The sequence below is a fragment of the Plectropomus leopardus genome, chromosome 1 (assembly GCF_008729295.1).
Source record: "Plectropomus leopardus isolate mb chromosome 1, YSFRI_Pleo_2.0, whole genome shotgun sequence".
In the NCBI taxonomy this organism is placed as follows: domain Eukaryota; kingdom Metazoa; phylum Chordata; class Actinopteri; order Perciformes; family Serranidae; genus Plectropomus; species Plectropomus leopardus.
Genome location: NC_056463.1, coordinates 7,455,650 through 7,482,045, shown reverse-complemented (window position 1 = coordinate 7,482,045; position 26,396 = coordinate 7,455,650). Strand labels below are relative to the sequence as shown.

Sequence of the window (26,396 nt, the reverse complement as noted above, 5' to 3'; positions counted from 1 at the left end):
TCTCAATACCAGGTTCGCCAAGTTACTGACACTGGGTACTGAGAATGTCAAAGCTGAATACAATACATACACTGCACTCATTTCCACCAGTATTCTCTTATTTTTTACAAACATTTATCCAATCAGTATATTTTGAAAAATTATATAGCACAATGGTTTTCAGTCCAAATTTTCCATGTAAACTTTCTTACCTTGAATCCTACGAAATGATGACCTCAGGGCTTCCTTGGCCTGCCTGGCGAGCAGTGAAATGTTAACTGGGCGCTCGTCCCCAGTCACTGTGCTTCCTGGTAAACCAGCTGATGACTGGTTTGATGGCACTGAGCTGGTCAGTGATTGGTCAGATGGTGTTGAATGTGACAGTGATTGGTTATGTGAGATTGAGCTGAATGGTATGTGGTGTGATGTTTTGGAGCTGTTTATGTATTGACTAGCTGCTATTAAAGTGGTTGGTGACTGATTTGAAGATGTTGGGGTGAGTGATGATTGGGTTGATGTTTTTTGGCCAGTATCTAATTGGCTCAATGGTGTTTGGCTAGATGATGGTTGGCTAGGTTTTGTAGTGCCTGCTGACTGGTCAGATAAGGTTTTGACTGATGCACTGCTGACTGGTGGCTGACTGGTTGGCACTGTGCTGGTTGGTGATTGGCTGGATTTTGCTTTACTGGTTTGTGACTGGCTATGTGGTGCCTTCTTTGTTGGATGTTGGCTTGCTGGTTCTGTACTGGTGGGTGTTTGGCTGGTTGTTGTTGGGCTATCTTTCAATTTTCTGGCTGATGATGTGCTCATCTGTGATTGGCCAGCTGGTGTTTTGGTGGTGGGAGATTCGCTGGAAAGTGTTTTGCTAGTTGATGATTGGCTCCCACTTGGTTTGGTGGTTGGAGATTGGCTGATTGGTAGTGTTTTTGTTGATGATTGGCTGGTTTGTGAAGTGCTGCCTGGTAATTGGCTGGCTGATGATATGGTGGTTGGTGATTGGCTGTCTGGTGTTTTGGTAGTTGAAGACTGGCTCTTGAGAATTTTGGTGGTTGGAGATTGGCTGACTGGTACTGTTTTTGTTGATGATGTTTGTGTTGTGCTGCCTGTTGATTGGCTTGCTGATACTGTGGTGGCTGGTGACTGGCTGTATGGTGTTTTGATGGTTGGTGACTGGCTGGTTTGTGTTATGGTTGTTAGAGATTGGCTGGATGGTATTGTACTTCCTGGAGATTGGTTGGTTGATGCTATGGTTGTTGGTGATTGGCTGGTTTGTGTTTTGCTGCCTGGCAATTGGCTAATTTGTGGTGTGCTGCCTGACGATTGGCCGGCTGATGCTGTGGTGCCTGGTGATTGGATGGATGGTGTTCTGCTGCCTGGTGAGTGGCTCGCTCCTGCTAAGGTTAATGGTGATTGGCTGGCTGATGCTGTGGTGGTTGATAACTGGCTGGATGGTGTTTTTCTGGTTGGTGATTGGCTGCCTGTAGATTGGCTGGATGATGCTGCTCTGGATGGCGTTTGACTAGATGGCGCTGTGGTTGCAGACGATTGGTCAGAGCTGAGGTTCGGTGTCCTCTCCGTGCTGGGGGACGTCAGGTTGGACGCAGCATTGTGGCTGCCCAGTAAAGTACTGGAGGGAGACGTGTTGGTTTCTAACACAGCAGCTGCTGTCTGGAGGTCCTTCAAGCAGAGAAAATGTATCAACAGGTATTTCATGCAGCAGTTAAAACCATGAAGTCAAGAAGCCATTACCTGATCCTATCATGCAATGTTTCAGAGCCTTCTCCAACATAATAAATTAAATCTGATCAATTTCGTGTTGGGCCTAGGCACCATTTGGCAAAGAGAGTAAGGAGGCAATTTCAGCAAACTAAAACTAAGTCCTTGTAACGCAGTCTGATTCTCTTAATTAAATCTACAAGTTTAATTTAAAATCAAGCAAATCTGAAAAAGAAGCTCAGCTCTCAGGTGACGGATTAATAAACTTTTGATTAAAATGTAAGACACCCAAAGCTTTTACAATTCTGTGTTTTGTTGAGGCAAAAATTCCTCCCAGAATTACGCATGTTCTTGCCAAACCGGAGTCCTGACTGGTGAGGATGGACCGAGGCAGCGCTGGGAAGAGAAGAGGCTCGAGAGAAAAGAGCTGTCATCCAGCCTTCATTAATGACTCCTCTGTGACTTTCAACACAGCTTTCCCATCCAGGTCTAAAACACCACCCTCTCCTCCTCCTCCACCACCACCACCTCGCCCCCTGCATTTTCCCATTTTGGATGATCTTTGTTGTTTGAGATATGCAGCGAGGGGATATTTATCGAGTTATTTACTTAATTCTTTGAAACCTGGAGCAACATCACCTTCCTTTACCTGATTTCTGATGCCTGATTTTAACCTTTGAACCCACAGAAAATTGGTGCAATTTCTTTCAAAAACGCAGAAAAAAGGCAGTGAGCAACTTGGCAGTGAACATTATATACATTATAATTATTATAATTACATATTTAGAATTATGTTAAAAAAAATATTGTAATTTTTAAGCACATTTTTCAAGCTATTTTCATGTTATGTTGATGTTGTAGTTTGTTTTTTTTTGACAAATTTTCAGGTTATTTTCTTGGACTTATTTTTCTAGGCATTTTTTTCTTTCATTGCTCATTGCCTTCCTCCCATGTTTTTGAAAGAAATCAAGCCAACTTTCAAACTCAGGTTTCAAAAGGTCAACTAAAACATCCTTATCCCTTAGTTCACCACACAGAGCTGCTGAAACTAAGAGATTCGGTTATAAAAGCTGTTTCAGAATAAAATTCTCAGATAAACACTGAATATCGGGAATATTTTGGGCTTGGAAATTGTCCAGTATTGAAAAGAAAATATACAGCAACAGCAGCTTTGGTTTAAAAAAAATACTGGCATTCGTTGTTTCTAGACTTTGACCCACTTTGGATACCTGAGCACCAAGTCTTTCATCGCTAAGAGGAACAAAGCAGATGGAGAGGGTAAAGGGTATAGGGGGTATGGGGGGTGTGCGGCTATGAATTATTAATCACTGATTAGTATCAGAGGATATTGATACTGAGCAGGTCAACAACACAGATCAGAAATGAGATAGATCAGCTCTTTATATCTGTGACCTGTGCTACTAATTGCTTTGTTCGTTTACTAGCCCCCTATAGTTAAGACCGGATTCTCACGCCTCTGTGAGCCAAAAGGAAGAAGGACAAAAGGAGCGACCACATTCAGGCCGATGGAGGCTCTGATAGCAGAAGAGAGAGACAACAGAGAGCTACTGAATATTCCTGCTGGGACCCCCTGACATGTCTGTCTCTGAGGAACAAAGTCACTACGGAGCAATTTTACATACATACATGCTAAAGTGTATAACAGCCGGGAACAATGCACAGTTTTAGTTCTTTGGTACATCTTTAGGTGTCATCTGGATACAGTCTCAGCCTGATCTCATGGGGAAATTTGCACCTTTTTTTGGTCTGTTCTGACTAAAATAGTGTGCATTTTTACAAGGAAGACAAACATTTTATTACAATAAAACCACAAAAATATTATAGGTGATGGGACATTTTTGTCACTGAATTAAAATATAACTGTAGTAATCTTTTTTTTAATCTATGATACAAAAATGTTGAAAATCTGCATATAAAGCTACACCACATAATATATATATTTTAGTGTTTGTTTATATACTGAAATTCCTTGTGTATATTTAAATTGTCTGTATATATTTGATTCTATCATATCTATTCATATCTATTAGCAAAAATTGGAAATATTGGAAATTTATACTGGAAATACTGGAGCACTATGTATAAATTATTGGATTAATGCCCTTCAGGTGATGGTTTGTTTCTTTTCTTTTGTCCGGCTGTGTTTTGGTGCGAGCGATGCTGATTTTTGGTGATCTCTGGCTGTGTGTTAGCCGCCTGAAGCAGCTCCATCAGCATCAATGATCAATGCGGCTGCCTACCTGCCCTCCCTGGGAAGCGGTGTCCCATTTCTGCTGCTTTATCCTGCTGCTCCCGCTGCTGGAACAGAGAGAACAAGGAGAGGTTTGTTCCCGCTGCAGCTTTCCCCCCTGACACCACAAACCCACCACCAACCAGGAATCAGCCAAACCATCAAAAAACAAACAACCACAAAAAAAACACCACCAGTCAATTAAGTAAACACTACCTGGTCCACCAATACTTCTGAAAAGGGGCCATCTGGATCAAAGTTACAAGTAAGGCTGCAACAAGTCAATTTCATCTGCCAACTATTTTCTCAATCAATTGATTAATCGGTTGACCTATAAAATGTCAAAATAAGTAAATAAAAGACTCTTTGCAAATCAAAAATTCACAAAATTAGGTTGATGTATTCTGTGCAACCAACATTTCAAACACCAAAGATATTTAATACACAAGGCTATCAGAGATGGCTGCAAAATGCAAAGAAATGATAATTTTAAAAAATCTTTTTTCCCTTTACTTTCAAAAAGGAATACAAAACAGCAAGGATTCACACTTCAGGAGGTACAAACAATGAATTTTGTCCAATTTTGTTTGACAAATTATTTAAATGATTAATTGATTATGGAATATTTGTCAAAGTTCTGTCAATCGACTTAATGATTAATCAACCAATAATTTCAGCCCTATACAAGATTGAAGATTGTTTTAGATTTTGACATTATTTTAAATTAATATTAGTTATTCATGTATATGTAATCAACAACATTTTATATAATTAAGATATGGGAATAAAACACACACATACACACACAACGAATGATGGTGAAGATTAACATCAAAACTAAAAAAACAAAACAAATAACGATAAAATATTATTAAAATATAAAAAATAACTCACTTATTAAATTGATTCCAGTCAGAAAGGTTCAGTCTGTCATCACCCCGGGACAGATGCACTGAAAATATTAATTTAAAAAAGTCAATGTGACTCCAATAAAGAGTCCAAGTAAAGTGAAAAGTAAATCAAGATTAAGTGAGAACAGATGAGCCGCCACTTAAAAGTACATGTCAAAAGAAAAATTGATTTAATTTATTGGGAACTATTAAAACGAGAAAATAAACGACATTTAGGAGTTTGCTCTTTCAGAAATTACACCTCATATATATAACCAGCATGTGGAGGTAACTCACCTTGATAAATTAGGATAAAATACAAAGATAATAAGTGAAGCCGCCTTTTCCAGCTACGTCTTAAATAGGGATCCATTCGTCGGGTCGGGTTTGGACAGCATCACCTGGTGAAAACCCTCCGGCTGGACTCCCGCTGCTCCCTGCTTTGCTCCATCCGGATCATCCCCGAGCGGCCCTCCGCGCGCCTCAAGAACCGCTGCACCTGCTAATTAGCATAAAATATGCGAAGGTGGGCGCGCGAGTGGGCGGAGCTAAACCTTGGTCCGAACGCATGCGCACATGCTCTGTTGTGTGACCAGCTGAAATAAATCTGAAAGTCAAACCACTAAAACCACCACTATCTGCGGATTTAAATAGCTTTGTGATACAATTCCCAATTAAATTACATTTAATTTAAATATAACGCCACACCCGGTGAGATGCCCTGTATCAGTTTACTGTTATGATAATTGAGGCTCAATCAAAACTTTATTAAAGCATGACATTTACACCCAGTGTTGTGTTTAAGTCACCCCAAAAGTTATTTACACTGAACAGGAGCCATGAGAACAGCGCCCCTCTGTGGTCCACAGTCAGTGCAGCATCACAGCAGCCTGTGGAGGCAATAAAATAACAGTGCAAAATGAAAATTAGTAATAATTATATAAACCAACTGCAGGGTAAAACTTGGATTTTGAACTTACTCCTCAGCAGTCATCTGGCTTTAAACTAAAGCACAGTTAAAGTGGTCCTTCATGCTTTCCGTCAATGTTTATTTTAAAATCATATTTTGTAGAAATGTGTTAAGGCTAGTACAAATACTTTAACCCTTGACTCACTCTACACCAGTCAATTATGTGGTCCATAACAACATCGTAACTTTGCATTTTATTTTGCACTCTTTGCTCTTTCTCCACTTGGCTACCTGAGTACAGCATTAAAAATCATACCACTTCTTTTCAGTTATTTAGTTTTATATACATTTTTTGCTCATTGTTTTTGCTCCAAGCTGCTGTGACCACTGGGTAAAAAAGTATATTAAGTAAAGTACGGTGCAATGTGCATCACGATAGCTTAGTCTACATAAAATGCTGGAAAATAATAAGAGATTTAACCCTTTGAAACCTCGATCTAAATCAGTTTTCTTGTGCAGCATTCTGATGCATATCACAAACATCTGAACCCTTAAAACATGAGCAAATTCTTTCAAAAGCATTTCCTGGCAAGAAATGAAGAAATGAAATATTTAAGAAGAAATAAGTAAAAGTTAAAAGAAAAAAATACTGAAAAAGAGAGAAAGAAAATAAAATTGTTTAAAAAAAATCTGAAGAGTGAAGAGAACTGCATATATATCATAATTACAGAACTATATTTATATATTACTTAAGCATTTTTGTCACTTTTTTGCTGTGTTTTTTACTTTTCTTTTTTGCTAATTTTATGGAATTTTAACTAACTTTTACTAACTTCTTGCTAATTATTTGGGTCGTTTATTGCAAAGTTGCAAATTACCTTCTTCTTATGTACTTGAACGAAATCAGGTCAATATGACTAGGGTCTTAAAGGGTTAAACTACAAAAACAACAAAAAAAGAAGAAAAAAAAACATCCTTCTATACCGCCCCCTGAATGCCAAAATGTCAACTTTGCTACAGACATTGAGGAAATGCGTTCAGTGATAGACACCATGCTCTCTGAATCTATTTCTTTAGGGGTTCAAATATTTAAAGCCACATTTTTTAAAAATAGGTCACTTCAGAGTTAACCCCTTTGTTCTGGATTGTCTCTCCTCTTGTTGTGTATTTTCTCGTAAATATTCAAACGCTGCTCAAACCGTGACCACCTAAACTGAACCTGAACACACAGCCTCCTCACACCTGACAGAAAACAGCTTTAATGTTGCTGAGGTGACCCCAATGTCACCAGCTGTGCATATTAGCATGTGAAAGTCTGGTTTTTCAGTAGAGGAAACACTTCCTGCGTCTGTCTGTCTGATGGCAGGGCAAAAAAAAGGCCTTTGACTGACTGAAGCCCTCAGAGACCCCAACAGGCTTTGTGTCGCGCAGCCAGGAGGTGTCTGCTTTCATAAATGGAAACAAGACCAGCAGAGAAAGAGAACGAGGGGGGCAGACTGGAGGGAGGTTTAAGAGTAAACATAAAAAAACGTAAGAGTGATTTCTGATGTTTTTGTGCGATTAGTCTCTTAATGTCACACTGTTACAGCTGCTTGTCTTTACCAACGAGAGAACTGAAGCATCCCTCTGAACCACACTAAGCTTTTGCATCATTATACACACACATACGCTGCACTGGAAACCTGGCGCCTGCTTTGTGCCCTGCAGACGGCTCATTATAGGGCCCATGAAATGACTTATTGTTTTCTGTAGATTTATGCACCTCTGCATGAAATAAGATGGTTTTGGCACGAGATAAATAAGTCTGTTACCTCAATACTTTGACTTCACTAACCTGTCTGTGGCACTCGGCCCCAAACCCATTAGTTCCTACTGACAATGTTTACCATGTTAGTTTAGCATATTAGCATGCTGCCATTTAATAATTGGCACAAGTTACAGCTGAGGATGATGGAAATGTGTTTAGTTTTATGAAAGTTTTCCGTGATGAATCAAAGCGTTAGATTTTTTGACTGGATAATGTCATGAGATGAAAAGTTAAGCAAATTTATTACGAATCATCCTGTGGGAAACATGAATGCCTGTGGAGCATTTGAATTGTATTACATCATACTAGCAGGTGTTTCTATTATTTTGTCCACCTTATTTATATCGGTGAAGACAGACGAAATAAAGAGAAACACTTCTCAGTTCAGCCGCACCACAAACTGCATCCTCCAAAATGATCATCTGGTTGAATCAACACTTTTTAAAAGAGTTTCAACAAAAACAAAAGATATAATCTTCAGGGAGGATTTATTGTGACAGACTGGATTAGTTTTAGTTACCTAATAAACCGAAATAAAGTCGTCTCTACCCGCGTGAACAAGCTACGTTTGATTCTGTGTGGAGTGAAGTGCCAGCACACCGCTGGAAAGCAATAAATGCTTAACGCGAAAAGTTCCAGTTCCCATCTTTAACTACCAGCAGAAACACCACAGACTGTAATCTGTACAAACTGTACCAGCAGATCAGCAACAAAACAAAATCAGGTGCAAAAGAGAAACAGGAATTGTTTGGAGTTTCTAACGTGTCGGACACCGTTCACATTAACTCCTGCGCTCGCTCACAAACACAAAACAAGGCAACAAAGATGCTGAACATTCAAAGATCACTGAGCCGAAACTTTCACCTGTTCATGGTCTTATTGATTCATTTATAATTAAGGGTTTTTGTACACAGAAAAGTGAGAAATAAAGAACATGAACTGTCTAATAATCTAAAGGAACGCTGAGTTTTTGTTTGACTCCAGTTACCTTCGGTATTCGACTTGAGTATCTTGTTACTTGGCAATATTTAATATTTTTCTCCTCATAATTATGAGATAATCAGGTATAAACTGCTGCGGGTACCAATTACCATTTTCTAATTCCTCCTCTGTTTTCTCCTTTTTTTAGTCTGACCTTCTGACCTCTCTGTATGGAAGCAGCAGAGGGACAAATCTAACAGCAGGAAAAAAAATGATGACGAAAATTAAATTTGCTGAAATTAAACGTCTGTGCATTTAACTTTCAAACTAGCAAATTAGCTCTGATGAAGATACAAATCCTCAAGCATGCAATCGAAAACAATCAAAGGCAGTGACAATGACTTAAGGGGCCTTCTAATCAGGGACCCGGGATCGGATCTGAGTACACGAGACCCCACAGTCCACTTGGCTTGATAAGTGTGAACAATGTGTATCGAACGCAGGCACACTGACCCTAAACACCCGAAATAACGCTGGAAAACTCTGGTACTGTTAATGTGTACTCAGCTACAGTACAAATCAGGTGTGAACACCGACTGTGCCACAACACGAGAGCGGACTTTGATTAAACTCGACTACAGGGAGGTTTGAGGTTATGAAACAGTCTCAACTTTAAACTGACGCCTAAATGTCAGACAGCAGTGCACAGACCTATCTGGCCTCGCTGCTGTCTTTGACCTGCAGTCGGAGCTCTGGTGGGCGGCAACTGACATCAGCGGCTCCTCCTGCGGCCAAAAGCAGAGCGTCACCTTGCTGCTTCACCGGTTCCCACTGAGGACGGTCCCCGGGACAGCAGTGTCCATCTGCAGCGCTCTTTTCTACACTGTATCACAACAAGTGTCAGATAGACGATGATACAAGTGAACTTGGTTACTGATCGTTACTGATGTGAAAGCTGAGCGTCAGGTGCAGAGAGGGCTGGCAATCGTACTCAAACGTGAACAAATGAATCACATCTAATATGAATATGCCCTAAGACATAAATAATTAAGCTCTGATTCAAAAACAATTAAAGAATCGACATGTCCCGCAGCAGTATGGAGTCATGACCTCAGGTTAACTGGGATTAAACAAATAACCAGCGGTCCGCGTCTCCTCTCAGCTTCATTCAAAATCAAAGGCAAGTTCGTACAGAGAATAAAGAAATCACATCTTGAAAAAAGGTTAAAACCTCTCACAATCTACACATCAGGGGGATTAAAAATGCATAAATATTTACACAGAGCTTTGTTCATAAATGATAAATCCACCCGTTGAAAGATTCGACACGTTTGAAAAGAAGATCGCTGTAAGAAAATCTGAAAACATTAGAATATGTACAGAATGTAAAGAGTGTCGCCAACCTAAAAACTACGTTTTGTGGGTTTTTGTTTCTCCTGAAGCATCAGGAAACAAACAGGGAAACTATCAGCCAGATATCAGGTATTTATGAATGAAACCTCATCCTATAAACAAACAGCCTCTGAGCTGGACGTGAATCCGAATGATCTTTTTGTTCCTTTCCGTCGAGGAACCTGCTTTTACTTTTAGACTTAAGATGATGACATACCTCTCAAGTGAAACAGCTGATGAACAGGTTAACACTGCTTCATCGTTGTGTTCAGTGTGTGTGTGTGTGTGTGTGTGTGTGATGATGTGTTTGTGAATGTGTGTGTGAACTCGTGATCTTTGGATAGAGAGTCCTGCACACTGCCTGGCGTGCTGCGTTATCTGGGCCTGTGATTGGCGAGCAGGAAGTCTTTGTCTTTACAGGTGAGGCAGAGTTTGAGGTTCCTGAGGGAGCCGCCGGCGGAGTAAAACGCCCAGATGCCCATCAGGAACAAGATGACGTAGGTGGGCACCAGGCTGGCGACGTACTCAGGGTTCTGGAAAGTCTGTGAGAGAAGACGAGAAGTAAATATCAACATAAAAACATACAAAATAAAAGCATTTAGTTTACGTTCTAATGCATTGTTCTTTTTCTGGTTAACATCTATGGAGGTTTTTTAGCTTTCACTTGCAGCTTAACGACCACAGCAATGTGGCCTTTTGAGTTTTTTTGTGTATTGCTATTTTATGTGTTTATAAGGACTAAAGCAACCAATATCCAATAATGCTGAAGCTCCGAAACAACTTGTTTTACTTCTGTGAAGTCCACTTTTTTTATTAAGTAGCGTTGGAGCTCGTGTCAGATAACTCAGCGTGACTGATGAGGTCCAAAGCTTCAAACATCATCGCTGCTAAAGAAAGAGCCTCATTTAGTCTGACAGCTAAACAATATGACAGACAGGAGAAAAACTGAGAAATATGGTGCTGATCGACACTATTAAACATTCAATAATAACAGAGATTCTTGAACTTCGATTGAACACGTGTGAGACTAAAAGCATCAAGAACAGAGAGGTCTTGTTAGCTGCAGTCTTGGAGGACTGATAGTTTAACAATCCACATGATGATAGAAAGAAAGCCCCAAATCTTCTTCCTCTCATCAACAGTAACCACCCATCCAGCCGCCATCCCCCTCATCAACACTCACCAGACATGAAACAACGAGGTGGCTGATGACGACAGCAGCCACGGCCCACCAGCGCTGCTTCTCGCAGGCGTCAAAGAAGACGACGCCCCAGAACATGTGGAGAAGGATGATGGCCATGGTCATAAACGCTGAAAAAAAGGGAAAGCGTTACATGCAGGATTTTGAAAACTCCATTTCAGCTGTTTCACATTATAGTCACAATACTGCTGCACACACTCATGACATCAAGTCCTCTATGTTTGTGTAGGACAAAGACAGCTGTAGGTTTGGTTCAAAAACTGGAAAAACTGTGTGCTTTGGTACCTGAGGACAGGAAGTAGTGCTGTGAGTCTCCGTGGATCCCCACAGTCCCCGGTCCCACAGAGTCCGCCAGGATGTTCACCACTGAAAACGCTCCGCTCATGAAGCCGAAGCCGAGGCCGGACACTGAGGCAAAACGGCGACGACAGAGGAGTGTTTTATTCCACAGACTGCATGGACGATGTTAGTGGATGATTTTTTATTCAGACATATCGGCACTGGTGTAGCGGCTACAGAGGTGGATTCATTAATTAAATACCAATAAAATAAAATAATCATTTTTTAATTACAGAATCAATACCAAAGTAAGTAGCTATAACTCATAACTCAAAATTGTGACACAGAAACATGAGTTGGTATAAAGATGAAGGCTACTTCGGCTATCAGAAACAAAGAGTTTTATATTGAAAAACTTTTAAAAACCTCATCACACATTAAAATAGAAAGGTTGGTAGCCAGTTAGCTGTATTAATGAATCTTTTCTCATAAACAGAAGGCTGCTACAAAGTTATTTCTCCTGTGCAGTGACCCGACACTTAGTCACACACAAATCACAAGATCAAATGTAAGTTGTAAATGTGTATTTAACGTAATTCAGAAAAAGAAAACGCGTCTGTCTAAAACAGTTTGTTCACGAGAGCACAAAGAGGTTAAAATGTCTGTCTCGGTACAGATTTTAATCACACTTTTTTTAAAGATTTTTTTTTTGGCATTTTTGCCTTAATTAGATAGGACAGATTAATAGCCTGAAAGGGGGAGAGCGAGCGGGGATGACATGCAGCAAAGGGCCTTGAGCAGGAGTCGAACCCGAGGCCGCTGCGGCACGAACACTGCCTTTATTCATGGAGCGTCTGCTTTACCCACTCAGCCACCGACGCCCCATAATCACACTTTTTTAAAAAACATATTTAAGGATTTAGATGTCTTTTAGTTCCCCGGCGAGTTAGAATTGTGCTTCTACAATGTTGGGGAACTTGAGATGTTTTTTTAGATTAAAATGGTTAAAAACAAAATAGCACAGACCAATCCTGACATCCTGAATTTTAGTCCGTAAGATGCATCTTTGATTAGATTTTCCCTATCCAGTCCCACTTCTGCAACACAGGTGTTTCATTAAAAACATCAGAACCAAAGAGGACATAATTATAGTATTATTACTGCTAGCACTACTATTCCCATGACACGTAAACTGCATTTGATGTGTAAAATCAGAGGATTGTCACTTTAAACATTAATACAGGGTAAAAGATTGATTTATTTAACTGTATTTGGGAGCTCAGAAGCTGGAATAACCCTTTTTCTGAATTTCCACGCAAATCTTGTCAGTATTGAGTAATAAAAACAGACAGACGGTGGTGTGAAGTGCAGACTGTACCGTAGGCCAGCTGCCGTATGGAGATCGGCATGGTTTCCTCCTGACTGAGAGCGAGGAGGCCTTCATTCGCTTTCCTTCAGGAAAAACACACACAAACACACACATCAGTGTTTTAGGTCCGAGTTTCACTGTGTGCCATCAACAAAAACATCAGTAAGAAATATGTGTGTCAGTTAGAGGAAGATGATCCGCGCTGCAACAATGAACCTTTAACAGAAAAAAGACTAAAGGTGGGAAACTGGAACAGACTGGGACACCAGAGCAGACACACACGCTGGGAAAACACGAGTCAGGCTGTGATAATGATGTGTGGAGGTTTTTTTTTTTTAAATAAAAAAGTTCTGCACTCACACTTTAAGTCTCACAGTAAAGAGTGTCGACATTGTGTGTCACATTTCTGAGCTGTGACACGAAACGCCACAGAGTTCAATTCAAAATGACAAATTATCTGAAAGACATTGAAAATAAAGACAGTCTGTTCTTGGGCATTTAAGTCGTTTTCCATTTTGTGTTGTTTTCATGCAGATTTAACTTTTCCAACAAAATGCTCCTAATTATCACCTCAACTCTGAAGCACACTGAAGATCAGCTGTTTGATCTTCACATAATCGCAACAGAACAACTTATTATTTTTAAGTGACATTCACCGTTTCTGAAAAAATGCTGCAGCGTTTTAGATTTTCAAATGTTTTTCAAATTGCTGCAGGTTTTCTGGCTGGCTGGCTTCTCTAACGTCTCACTTCTTTAGGCCACAACTCTATTTTTTATGCATCTTACTATTTGATGGTTTTATGGTTTGTACTTATTCTATTTTTTAAGATCCATTTTTGCTTATTTCATATGCTGTTCTTGTTTTTGTGTCTTCAATCAAACCGTGAAGCACTTTGAATTGCATTTGATTTGTTTGAAAGGTGCCATATAAATAAAATTTGACTGATTGATTGAACACTTCTGTGTCTTCATTAGAGTCACAGGGACTGTGTGTCACCGTCACGCAGCTGTGTGTTGACTTACTTCAGCAGCTTGTAGTAAGCGAAGCGGAAGGTTTCCTGCAGCAGGACGGACAGCACCACACCGAAGATGAGGAGACCTTTCTGCTGACTCGGGCTGTCCTTATTACTGATCTGGACTGAGATGAACCAAACCAGAGAGGCCAGCAGCAGAGACACCAGCCAGAAAAACGCTCTGAGAGGAAGAAACAACAGTTACTTCTATGAAAAGCAGCTCAGGTGTGACATTAATGTAACTCTGGCACCTAAAGGGGATCATAACCAATAACATCTCTCTCTATTCCAACTGCTGCTTAAAATCTACATTGACCTGTTTTACGTTTTATTTATTAATCCTTCAGGCCTTAGTAGGCACAAATGGGTGTAAGTTTTTTTACTTCAATTTATTTATTTGAAAAGGGACAATGTGCATTAAGTAACATTAGAAAATGTAAATGTGCTCGAGTTAGCCAAAGTCTGATTTTCATCAACCCCAGCTGATGTTCTGCACGGCAGCTTTAAAGTCCTCTTGCTTGTGTTTCAGGATGCTAAAGGATTCATTTTTACCAGAAAGCATAGTGAGTCGCTTATGGGTTAATTTTCGAAACATGAGCACCACATTATGGTCAGACAACCCAGTTATCATGTTACATGTTTCAGTTATCCTCTCCGGTCTAAAAAATTTAGTCATTCTGAGCACTGGTGTTGTTAGTTATACATAGAAAGCATTTGGATCAAATTGAAGCTATCAGTAATTTGTTTGAGCTTTTTCCTCACTGACTAGTCCTCCAAATGCAGATTAAGATCACCCATTACTAAGACCTCTTACTTAAAATCACACAGACTCAGCACGTTCTTGAATTTATCATAGAAACTAACATTAGAAGAAGGTGGTTGATAGATAACTATGAGCATGAAGGACGTCTGAAGCAACAGTAACATTTTCAAATGCGGATGCAGATAGGCTGCCTGAATAAATGCTCTAAAGTAGGCTATTCCCGCAGGGTATTCACTTGTTAGACAGGCTGTCCATTTTTGGCACAACACTGACCCGCTGATCAGCAATAAAACCAGGCTGAAATCTCCTTTACGGCTTACTAAGCACGAGACAGCAGGACATAAAACACTAATTTAACGGTTATTAACATCATCATGTGACAGGTCACTACACTCAGCGCTGACATAAGATGAGATGAAGCTATATTCATCCCCTGAGAGGAAATTTGGTTGTTGCAGCAGTACAATCACAGAAAAAGCACAAATACATAAGTGAAAGAAATTAATAAGAGTAAAATAAGAATAGATTATAAAAAATCTACACAATACCATTTGGAGACAAAACACATTGTATAGTGACAGAACTGTGATTACTGGGGTCAGCACGTCTGTGTTGACAGTGTAAACTGGGCTGATGATACGATAATGTAGCGTACGCAGTACTCAGTGTTTGTCTATAATAATATAAATATGTTATATAAATATAATGAAGAATACGATGCAAAAATTTGTGCAACAAATTAAGATAACATCCCAGTACAGTAGATTTTTATATCATATACATATTTATGGTAGATACTGTATGGGATATGAGATATAGTTTAAAGTAAAAAACTACATAATACACAGCATAATACATACATGACTATATGCCAAACGTAAAAGACAGACTTAACTATAAAAAGGTTGTTTATGTTTATATTGTGTATGTTTGTTTATGTATCACCTTCATGGAGGGCTGCAACTAACAATATTTTCATTTTCAAATAACTTTGCTCATTAATTCTTTTTTTTTCAATATTGTCAATATATCAGAAAGTAGAGAAACATTTTTCTCTCCAGATTAAATTCTGTCAGTGCAACTGTCTACATAACAAACACAATCAGTTTACCATAGTTAATTAAAATTACACAAAAAAGGCATATCTCCATATTTTAGAAGCTGGACACACATAGATTATTAAAAGGCCAACTGACTCAACACTAACAAAATAGATGCCATAGCTTTAACCCCATGTATAAAAAATAAGTTAAGGAGGTGAAACAACTTTTTGATGAACTGAATTAACATCTCTGACACAGTGTCAACAAAAACAAACACTTTTTTAATTAAATGCTGCCATTTGTCGATTCACAGAATCAGGTCACTTCTCTAACATCTCACTTCTTTAGGCCACAACTCTATTTTTCATTTGCACAATAACAATAACAGCGGAGCAGTCACAGACAAAAAAAATCATGTTCTCAGGCTGAAAGTATACTTCTACTAAAAAGACAAACATCCAAGTTGCACTTTGAATTAAGACCTAACTGTGTGTCTTCAGGTACGAGACACTTAAAAAATAATGCCTCTAAGATCTTTACATGATAACTATTTTAAAAAATTAATACAGATTTTTGAACAACTCGTCTTTCTTTTATTCAAACCCTGAATATAAACACACGTTTAAGTTAAATACTCCTAAAAATAAAGTTAATCCAACTATTTTTATTCACATTATTTAAAGGGAATTTAAGTGTGTTGTGAGCCGTAAGACAATGTTTTGACTGACACTGAGGTTGTATATCTGAATAACTGCATTTAGTCTGAAAAAGAACAAGCCTGAACATCTTAATATTTTAATAGTTATTGTTTAAAAATAAGAAACTACCGGAATGCTCGAGGACGGAAGCTATGAGTAGCAGCTAGCTAAACAAGCGGTCTGTTAGCCAGGAAGCTAGCTCTGAAAAATACTGATTTAACGAATTAAACGCCACATTCGTGTGTGTAAAACCTTGCTATGATGAAGATAATGGTTAAATAAAGATGAAGTCTCACCCTGCTATGAGGAAAATGACCCTCAGCGGCTCCCGGGCGATGGTAAACAGGAACAGAGCGATAGCTGGGCCGAAGGCGATGAAGGTGCAGCCGAAAAACACCGCCGCCGTCATTTTGCTCTCTGTGTGGGGGAATCAGCGGCCAGCGGCGCGACAGAAGCGCTTTGTCTTGTTCCTAAAAAAGTGTATTTACAGATATTTGTCTGTATGTTTGAATAATGGCAGCCTGCTGATGCCGCTGATGGTTTCCTCTACTTCCACTCCTGGCGTGTCACGTGACCAAAAGAAAAACTCTTCTTCTGTGGTTTCAGCGGTGTTTGGTGACCAGCTCACTACCGCCACCTGCTGCTGCGGAGGGACACGGCGAGATAAATTAGTCCCAGCGTTATAGGTGTGAACTGATTGACAATGCATTAAATCACACAAAGAAATAATTGTATGCGACTTTGTAAATTACAATCAGAAAAATCCTACTTTATGGATCCCTGGGCAGGAAATTGAGGTTTGTTTCAGTCACTCTCGATGCCAAAAATATAGAATTATGGAAAATAGAAATAATGGGCTGGCAGATTATCAGCCTGACCAGTTATTGGGGCCAATATTTGGCATTTTGCTTGACAGCCAATATCAGACAACTTTTTGTAGAAATAAGTACCAGCACAAGGCATTTCAAAATATAAAACAGAAATACAGTAAAAAAAAATTTTTTAAAAACTATTAGCATTAGTATGTAAAACTGTTTGCCCTAGGCTATAACACAATGTATGAAATCAGTATGTAAAATTAGAAATTAAATATATGTTTAAGCTAAACTACAATGTGCAACCTAATACATAGGTACATTTTATAAATAAATTTATTAAAATTAAAATTCTTAAAAAACTAAAACAAATTCCACGATTAAAAAAAAATCTGCAAATATATTTAATTACTTTACAAACAAATTTAAAAACATTTGTGAATATCTTACAAACATTTAAACTTTCGAACAGGTATTTGTGAATCCAGTTTTTAATTTGTGAATCTCAATTTTACACTCGCAAAATTTGCATTTAATTATTGGAACATGTTTGTGCATTTGCAGATCTTTTATATTTTTTTCTTTTTCTTTTTGGTGCATTTGTAGAAGTTGTTTATTATTTATTATTGTTTTACTATATTATCATTATATTAATTAATTTATTGTTTCAAACTCAGTTGTGCCTTTACTTTTACTGGTTTATTGTTATATATATAATGTGTGTGTGTGTGTGTGTGTGTGTGTGTGTGTGTGTCTCTACCATAATAACTATAAACTTTTACATTGAAATCAGTTCTCATAAACTTTTTAAAAGCCTATTATTAATGTTTAATTTTTACACCTTTGTCTATGACCTGTTTTGTTTATTTTACATTTTTTTTTAATCATTTTATTCCATTGCATTTTATTTTATTTCATTTTCATATGTTTAATTGTATGACTTGCCTCATTGTATCCATACCCCTGAATTATATTAAATTTGACCGTGGGTCACTTCTGTTTTCTGTCTGTTTATATTTCACGATTTATCAAATTATTGCAATGAAACACACAAAAGCATCCCATGATTTATTTATTCTATCATTTATACATACTGTCAACAACATGAACTCACATAATACACAGAAATGAATAATACTGCTGGACAACAGAGGAAAAAACTGCTGGATTTTAAGCCTCTGTCTCAAACATCTTCTTCCTGCCGTCCATCCCGGCCTTGTCTTCGATGTTCTTCCTCCAGTCGCCTGTTTGTTTCTCCTGCAAAGAAAAACATGCAAAGAGAAGCAGCAGACAGTTTCAGATCACTAATAATAAATGGTTAAAAACTCCCCTACTACTTTGTGTTTGAGGAATTACTTTCACTCTGTTCTGTTGTTGCTGTTGTTGTATTTTTACGCTGAAGTTTGATTTCAGAGATGAAACCACAGAAATCAGAGCAGCAAAAGGAATCCATTAACCAAAATTATTTAACTGTGCTGTAATTGTTCTTTAATGCGAAATCTGAAGCACGCACCTCCTCCTTCACCTCCTTCTTGACCTGCTTCAGGTTGGCTCTCAGGTCCATGGACACTTTATGTTTGGAGCCCAGCAGAGCGGCCAACATGGCGTCGGCCGACATCCGCACCTTCTTCAGCGCCGGCTTCTTAAACTTCCCCTTCAGATCCTGAACCATCAGCTTCAGGTCATCGACCTGACGGAGGAGAGAGTCATTAAAACCGTCTGTAAAAACTCTACAGTCTGTTTTAACGGGGAGCGGTTGGTGTGGGTTGTCTTAAGGAAGCACATAAACCTGTTTAAAAGATAAGCCGTAATGTTTTCTTGTGAAGTGTTTCTGTGGACAATCATTGGTTAAACTAAAAAATATATAATTTTCAGTTTGAGTGGGAGACAATAACTGACAAAATGTACAAAGGATTTAATTTAACCCTTTGAAACCTGGATCAAATCACTTTTCTTGTGCTGCATTCAGCCGCCTTCACAAATATTCAAACCTTTGAGCCCCGAGTAAATAGGTTTACTTTCTTCTGAAAATATAAGAAAAGTCAATGGGCAATGTGGCAAGAAGTGTTTTCCAAGATTTATAATTATATTTATAATTATCGTAATCATATATTCCAACTTATTTTACAGCAGTTATTATTATTATTATTAGTATTATTATTACTAGTAGTATTTAAGCACTTTTTTCAGGTAATTTCCTTTTTCCTTTTCCTTTTTTTGCTTTTTTTACTCTTTTTCTTGGTGTATTTTTTTTTTGTTGTTGTTTTTGTTGCTTTATTTCAGGTGATTTTTGTGCTTTTTTTGCTAATTTTGGGGTAATTTCTTCTTGAAGTGCTCAATGCATTCTTCCCATGTTTTATAAAGAAACAAGGCAACTTTGCTGAGGTTTTAAAGGGTTAAAGGACTAACCTGCTTGTGTAGCTGTTATTTGTTAGTGGGATACCACTTCTGTAAATAAAAATAAAATTGTATAACAAAAAAAGGCCTGTGACTGCAAGACAAACTTGAGAAATTCAAACCTCCTTGTTGGCCTTTTTCACTTTGGTCTCCATGTCGTATCGCTCCTCGTCCACCAAATCAATCTGCTTGTGAAGTTTCCGGCACAGCTCCTGATTGTTGAAACAGACAGGAAAAGAGAAAGAGAGGTGAAGGTTGAGTATTCAATGGAAACTCTTTTTTTTCACAAACAGGCCCAACATACTAAGCATACTAAAAAAACATACTAAAAAAATTTAGAGAATGGATCCCCATTCTCTAAATTTTTTTAAAGTTAATTTCAATTTTCTGTCACTTCTTACTGTCTGTGTTCAGTTATTTTTGTTTGCATATAATGAATATATTTTAAATCTTAAGTTCCCTCTCTTTTAGCTCTGTTTTTGGTCTTTACCAAATCCCAGGGGAAATACTTTGCTCTTTAATTGCTAAATGCTCCAATATGTTCATCACTTAGTTTCTAATTTCGATGGTATAAATATTGAATCTGGACTATTGTTTGCTTTTTTGGAGGTCTGTATGATTTATTATCCCATAGAAATAAAAACATTAGATATTTTTAAGAAGGATTCATTGATATTTTTTGTTTGTTTGTTTAAAGAAGACATACAGGAGGCATGAAAAAGCCTGAGAGACGGTAATATTGAGATGCACCTGAGGATAGAAGCTACCCGTCCTACTGTTCATACTGTAATACTTATGACACAAATTAGCAAATATCACATTAGTTCCTGGATTTTTATTTTCTTCATGCAAACGACAGTTGGACTGTAAGAGGACAATGTCAAGAGAGACTTTTGAGATCCAGCAGAGCTAAAATTTAGAGGGCAATTCTGTTTTTCTTGTTGCTGTCCCGTAGGATTACAGTTTTCCCATGAGGCAAAGACTCACGGGAGCTGTTGTTGAATGCTGAAAAAAAACAAAATGTGTTTGCTGAAATAATATGTGTTAAAATTTTAAAGGCTGGTACCCATTCAGTTTACAGTTTCTGCAGTTCTGTCAACCTGCTAAAACAAGACATATTTATATAAAGGCTGCGGTGAAGAGTGTTTTTGGCCTCCACTCAGCATCTAAGGTGACAGTGAGCGTTTACCTGGAGCTCCTGCATGCAGCCCGGGAGGGAGAGAGCGGGGCAGTGCTCCTCCATGTGCTTCATCTTCTGCCTCTCGGCCTCCTGTGCCTCCTCCTCCAGCATCGCTTCACCGATCTGCAGCAGCAAACTCTGAGAGGAGAAAGAGGAGGAGGAGGAGGAAGAGGAGGAGAAAAGAGTTCTGAGCACAGCAGCTCCACGCTGATGCTGAAAGACCACTATGATGAGGTGTGTTTATATAGATGGAAAGAAGCTGCTTTTCAACCATCCTGTCAATGCTTGTATGTGGAAAAGAACAAAAACACACCTGACTAAAGTCTACAGCGATGGTAAAGTTTACAGAGTTCAATAACTGAGACTTTAGGCCCCTTATCAACCACACCTGGGTAACATTTCAGACTTCTACATCTACCCCAGAAAAATATGTTGGCATAGCACACTTTTGCAAACTATGAATATGTTGTACATTTCATACATGTCATATCAATGTTTCTAAAGCAGAGTAGTATATGATCTGACTTTATCATCAAGATCAACAAACAGTAAAACTCGTTGTGATTTAGGAGGTCATACATGTCAAACGTGGGAGATTTATAGCAACCTGTCACTGTGTTTCTAGAGGGGATTGTGCCACAAAAGGCAATTTTATTACAGAGAGATTGCTGCATTTTCTACTGGGATAGTGTAAAGTGAAGCAGTTATTTTTTTACTGAGACATGGCTGTGTTTCCAGCAGGGATTGTGCCACCAAAATAAGGTATTTTCAGTGAAAACATGATCTTTTCCAAACTCTAGCCAAGTGGTTTTTGTGCCTACACTTAACCACAGCATTGTTGAAACATAAACTTTCTGCGACATTATAATGTGCAAATGAAATGTACCTGTGGTTTGCAAAACAAAAAAGCAATGCATTTTTTTCTGGCAATTGTGCTGGTCTAACATTATGAGAGACATGGAGATTTTAGTGTCACTGTTGTCCCCAAACCTCTCCAAAATGTTTCCAAGTGCCATTTGCTTCAACTCACTTCTGTGACACTGAACACAAACTGGAAAACATAATGACGCCTTTTGATAGCTAGTCTAAAAGAAATTTCAAAATAATGTTTTGTATGATAGTCAATGAGGGAGTAAAGTCCCTCTCACAAACAGGGTCAGAGGTCACACGCCAAAAAAAGTTAGGAACCACAGCCACATATGACCAACTGGCCACATAAAGGCTGTTTGCAGATTATATAATCCATTTACGTGTTGCACTTAGTCTGTTTCAGTCTGCTCTGTTTTTAATAATGGCCTGAAATATTCTCTACTCTCAAACAAAATGTCTGAGCTTCACATTTATACAATTTCATATCGATTATCTTGCTGTTTTAATGTATTGTCTTTATGTTTTCCCCATAAAACACTTATTAAACTGCTTTTACAGTTGGTATAAGCCCATTACTAAATTTATGATGTTGCTGATATTTCATTCACACCTACATGTTTAGTTGTTAAACATCATCTCACACATTTGAAAATTAAAAAATTTCAGGCCTTCATCTACACCCATCGCCACTCTACCTTGAGCTGATTCCTCCGGCTCGAAGACATCTTTTTCCTTCAGAGAAACAGAAAAAGAAACAAGAGGAGAAAATGATTAAGAGAAATTCAGTGAGTTTTGTAGATTCAGAAAGTCTCAGACCAGGACTTACTCCGCCATCCTGACTGCAGCTGATTCCTGACAGAAGACTGGAAATACCACAGCTTTCCGGTCTCTTTATAGGTTCTGTGTGTGTGTGTGTGTGTGTGTGTGTGTGTGTGTGTGTGTGTGTGTGTGTGTGTGTGTGTGTGTGTGTGTGTGTGTGTGTGTGTGAGATGTACCAGTAGCAGTTGTCCTCAGAAGCTCTCGGTTGAATTCCAGACAGAGGGGTCGGCGGCGGCAGCTGAGCCTGAAACAAACACTTCAGGAATTTTCTTCTGGAAGCATCTTCAGACAATACTGTACCATAAAGAAAAGTCTAAACAGACTTAATTCAAGCGTTTCAGGGTTGGGTGTAATTTTAATTGAATTGGTGAAATGGCAAAGCTGGAAATATATCATGAAAAGACCAAAACCAACAGTCAGTGTATCTATTAACAAATATTGTGCGTATCAAAGCCTGATATTTTATTCCTTTGTGTCTTAGAGCTCCATTGTTACTAAAAACACATTAAAGACCTACAATGTTGCACTAAGTGACATTTTCCATCATTATCATGAACACACAAACTGCATTTTATTTTGGCTTAATCCCACATACACAGTCCTGTTGCCACAATTACACTAAAGCACCAAATGTGGATTAATCCACCGCTGAAAATAGTTCCCAGCAAATGCACTACTGCTTTTCGTTTGATAAAAACTGCAGTGAGCAGCTGTTTTATGGAACAATTTACCCTTTTAGAAAATGTAACGATGTTTTGTGAAATGTTTTTTTAAAGATTTACGTCTTTAGAAAGAGCCAAATTGTCTTGGATCTGATAGCTAAAGTCGGAAAGTATTGAGAAACAGACTAACACAGTTTTAGTTTAGGTCTTCTTATGAAATTCATTGACATTTAACTTTGACTTTAAAAGTTTGCCTAATTTGTTTTTCTTTGTTTTAACTTGATTTTACCCTTAAGTTAAGGAACGTTTGGCGCCTGCCACAAATAAATGTGGATTCATCCCCTTGTTCAACAAATCTGGTGACCAGCTGTTTTAAGATACAACTTTTTAAAATGTGAAACTAAATATTTGGTTAGCTGTTTTTACAGATTTATTTATACAGCAGGCTTAATACTAAGTGGCACAGAGAAGTAAGAAAGTGTTGAAAGGCAGCCAAAGACATTGTTTTTGGTTTCTGGATTTGTATGAAAGTCTGAGTTAAACCTTATGAGGGATCTATGGTGAGGAAATATTCAGCAATTAGACTGAATTCATCACAAATCTGTATCAAGAGACAAATATCTGAAGAACTGTCTGTGACATTTAAAGAGAAAATAAAAACAGCCAACCAATAATCTGCTACAAAGACAACTGAAGCTCAGTTTCCTAAACTGTGGAGGGATTTCTCTGCTGTCCTTGGTTTCCTCCGAGTCAGCTCAGCTGTAGTCGGTAACAGCTGACTGCTCTTTTCATCCGTCTGTTTCATTTCAGAGACAGTAACAGGAACTCAGCAGAGAATTATTTAAAGCTCATTAAACATAACAGCACCCTGCTGTGATAGTGAGTCATGTAAAGTGAAGTGTAAAGTTGTGCTGAGTGTAAAGAAAGATGGTTAATTAATGGATAGATATTATTTATAGACTTAATTTATCCCTGGGGGGAAATTTGCAATTCAAAATTAATAATATATAAAGGAGTTTTGATCCTTTTTCTTAAATGAAATATAGAGGAGAAATTGAAAGAAGCCAGTTTCAGCATACGATATGATGATATGATTTGTTTGGAAGTATGCACCAGTTAAAATGAAGATTAAAAATCTCCCACAGGATTTTGCAGTAATATTGTTTACGCTCTGAAACTATCTGCAGGTCTAACTTTTGATTAAAATCTTTTATTTTGGTTGTAAATCCCAATATTCTGTAACTTTTACCACCACTAGCAATATAATGTAGGCATATTCAATTTATTTTATGGCACTCAAAGCATCAAAATATGTCATTTGAAAGTTTTTTCAGAGATGATGAAGCTCCTTGGGGCGAGACATGAGCAGCTTTCAGAGCTGCTTGTGGATTATTGTCTTTCTAATGTGACTAAATATATCAGAATACAAATGCAGCTCAATAAAGGGAGAGTGTGTGTGTGATTTGATGGGGAAAAAAACATAAAACACACTCAAAAAAAAAAAAATGGAAGTAAGAGAAGGATAGAGGTGTGGCTGGTGGTGAACCAGAAAAGACCTCCCAGCAGCTGTCAGCTCTAAACTGGGAGGATTTATTGCTCTTACTGGTTCCCATCAGCTGCTCAGACAGACTGGGAGGGAGGAGGAGATATGCAGACACACGAATTGTCTTCCTGCAGCATTTTATCTTAAAGAATATCACTTTCTAAAACCCGGGCCCCTCTGATAAATTACGTGAATGATCTAGCTGGCAGGGAGCTATGAATTCATACAGCGATCTGTCATATATGTGTTAAAATGCCCTTCGATGCACACGTTTTTGTTTTGTTTTCTGGTGTGTTTTGTGGTTGTTTCTCTCTTTAAATTTCTGCTCATATTTGTATCTTGAGATTATATCTCATGTTAATGTCTTGTCTGATAAACTGAAGAATCTCTATAAATAAAGTGGTCCCAAAAAAGTGTGTAGTTTTCCAAGCTTTTACGATTAATCACATTTTGAATTCATCACCAAAACAAAATTAAAGAAAAGTAAATTCATTTTTAAAAATAACAGCAAATTTAAATAAAGCTAAACTGAGAACTAAACAAATGAAACTTTTCTGATTCTCAACTAAATGACCATGTTGTAAACAAATTAAATGTGTGTTTTTATTCAAAATGCATATTTAATAATTTTACACAGGCTAGATATTTTCGGCTGGGAATATTGTAGGGTCTCTCGCACTTCTTTCACCTTCAGTCTTTTTTTAAGCTCTCCACCTGCACCACCTACATCTGCTGTTATTCTAACACTTGTGTCACCTGCAGGCATCAAATCTTATCTTTGTCAGTCATCATTGGGCATTTTATATTTTCATCTGACTTGTTTCTCAATAAAATCAGTCTACAAACAGCAGTTTGTGTGTGCATTGCTATAGGCAGCTGCCTCTTATAAGAAGACTCACCAAATCAAAAGGGCAAATGTTTCAGGTCTGTCTGCGCTCAGCACACAGCAGAGCTTTCACTCCTGTAACCTCACTGCTCAAACACTAGATGGCACTACATCATTTTCAGATGAAAATATTGTACTTTTTAATTCCACTACATTTGTTAGATAACATTGTATAACATATCTTTATGATAAACAAAAATTATGATGCATTACGTAGCTATATATGCTTTCATCTGACCTTTATCTACGGAAAATCAGAAAACAGAGCAAATAAAAAACACAACCAATGTCATAAAGAAACAGATTTCATCATCTTCAGAATTCTGATTGCTTGCTTTTTTTCATTACCAGCATTTAACTTTTACGTTCAATAGGCCTACTTAAATACGTTTAACGTAATAAAATGCCTTTTGATACTAAAGTACAGTAAATATCAGATTCTTAAAGACGTTTAGCCTACTAAAGTTATATTCTAATAGGTGACTTTAACCTCTACCAGAGTCATTTTCTGGTAAGAAATCTGTTGTTTTAGTCAAGTACACTATAGCTTTCAGGTACTGTTTACTTGTAACAGAGTAGTATTTCTCATTTTGGATATTTGTTTGGCCAGTTTCTTTCTTTCTGTCTTTCTTTCTTTGTGTTTTATTTGATTTAACAGAAACAGATAGATGTTCAAAGACTTAAATGATTTAACTCATTTGATGTTAGACCTATTTCTAATGAATACTTCTTTCAAAACTAATGACAAGTGCAGTCAAATTCATAATTACCTTTTTAAAAAATGTCTTATATTGTGGAAATGTAAAAGTGGTGGCTTCATGAGCAAACTGGCTATATTTCTTTAAAAAAAAAAACATAGGAAGAAGGCAATGAGAAACTTATGAAGAAATAACTGACAAATTAGCGAGAAATTATTAAAAACTAGAGAACAAGAAAACTACCTGAATTTAAACAAACAAACAAAACACACACAGTGCAGCACTGAATGCAGC

At 37.9% G+C, this 26,396-nt stretch overlaps 2 protein-coding genes across 2 annotated transcripts; both read right to left on the bottom strand.

Annotated features, from left to right (window-relative positions):
* Positions 1-8,024: 8,024 nt before the first annotated feature.
* On the bottom strand, positions 8,025-16,796 carry aph1b (APH1B gamma secretase subunit). The gene is made up of 6 exons (XM_042491342.1): positions 16,529-16,796; positions 13,739-13,909; positions 12,725-12,798; positions 11,353-11,475; positions 11,050-11,177; positions 8,025-10,408 (listed from the first exon to the last, which is right to left on the bottom strand). Exons 1-6 carry the CDS (start codon positions 16,639-16,641, stop codon positions 10,241-10,243), a joined length of 777 nt encoding a protein of 258 aa, XP_042347276.1. The 5' UTR covers positions 16,642-16,796; the 3' UTR covers positions 8,025-10,240.
* A 1,358-nt stretch (positions 16,797-18,154) lies between these two features.
* On the bottom strand, positions 18,155-22,381 carry LOC121946687 (troponin I, fast skeletal muscle-like). The gene is made up of 6 exons (XM_042491375.1): positions 22,321-22,381; positions 22,190-22,226; positions 20,634-20,762; positions 19,567-19,656; positions 18,561-18,737; positions 18,155-18,304 (listed from the first exon to the last, which is right to left on the bottom strand). Exons 1-6 carry the CDS (start codon positions 22,326-22,328, stop codon positions 18,218-18,220), a joined length of 528 nt encoding a protein of 175 aa, XP_042347309.1. The 5' UTR covers positions 22,329-22,381; the 3' UTR covers positions 18,155-18,217.
* Between the last annotated feature and the right edge of the window lie 4,015 nt (positions 22,382-26,396).

What these genes read in the sequence shown, in the direction of transcription:
- aph1b (XM_042491342.1), bottom strand. Translation starts at nt 16,641, where the DNA reads ATGACGGCGGCGGTGTTTTTCGGCTGCACCTTCATCGCCTTCGGCCCA. An exon ending in CATACGGCAGCTGGCCTACG is followed by an intron (nt 11,476 to 12,724) that starts GTACAGTCTGCA and finishes GTTTTGCCTCAG; the next exon opens with TGTCCGGCCTCGGCTTCGGC. An exon ending in ACCTCGTTGTTTCATGTCTG is followed by an intron (nt 10,409 to 11,049) that starts GTGAGTGTTGAT and finishes CTTCTCTCACAG; the next exon opens with ACTTTCCAGAACCCTGAGTA.
- LOC121946687 (XM_042491375.1), bottom strand. An exon ending in GCCGGAGGAATCAGCTCAAG is followed by an intron (nt 20,763 to 22,189) that starts GTAGAGTGGCGA and finishes TTCTCCTCTCAG; the next exon opens with AGTTTGCTGCTGCAGATCGG. An exon ending in AGAAGGAGGTGAAGGAGGAG is followed by an intron (nt 18,305 to 18,560) that starts GTGCGTGCTTCA and finishes TTTTCTTTGCAG; the next exon opens with GAGAAACAAACAGGCGACTG.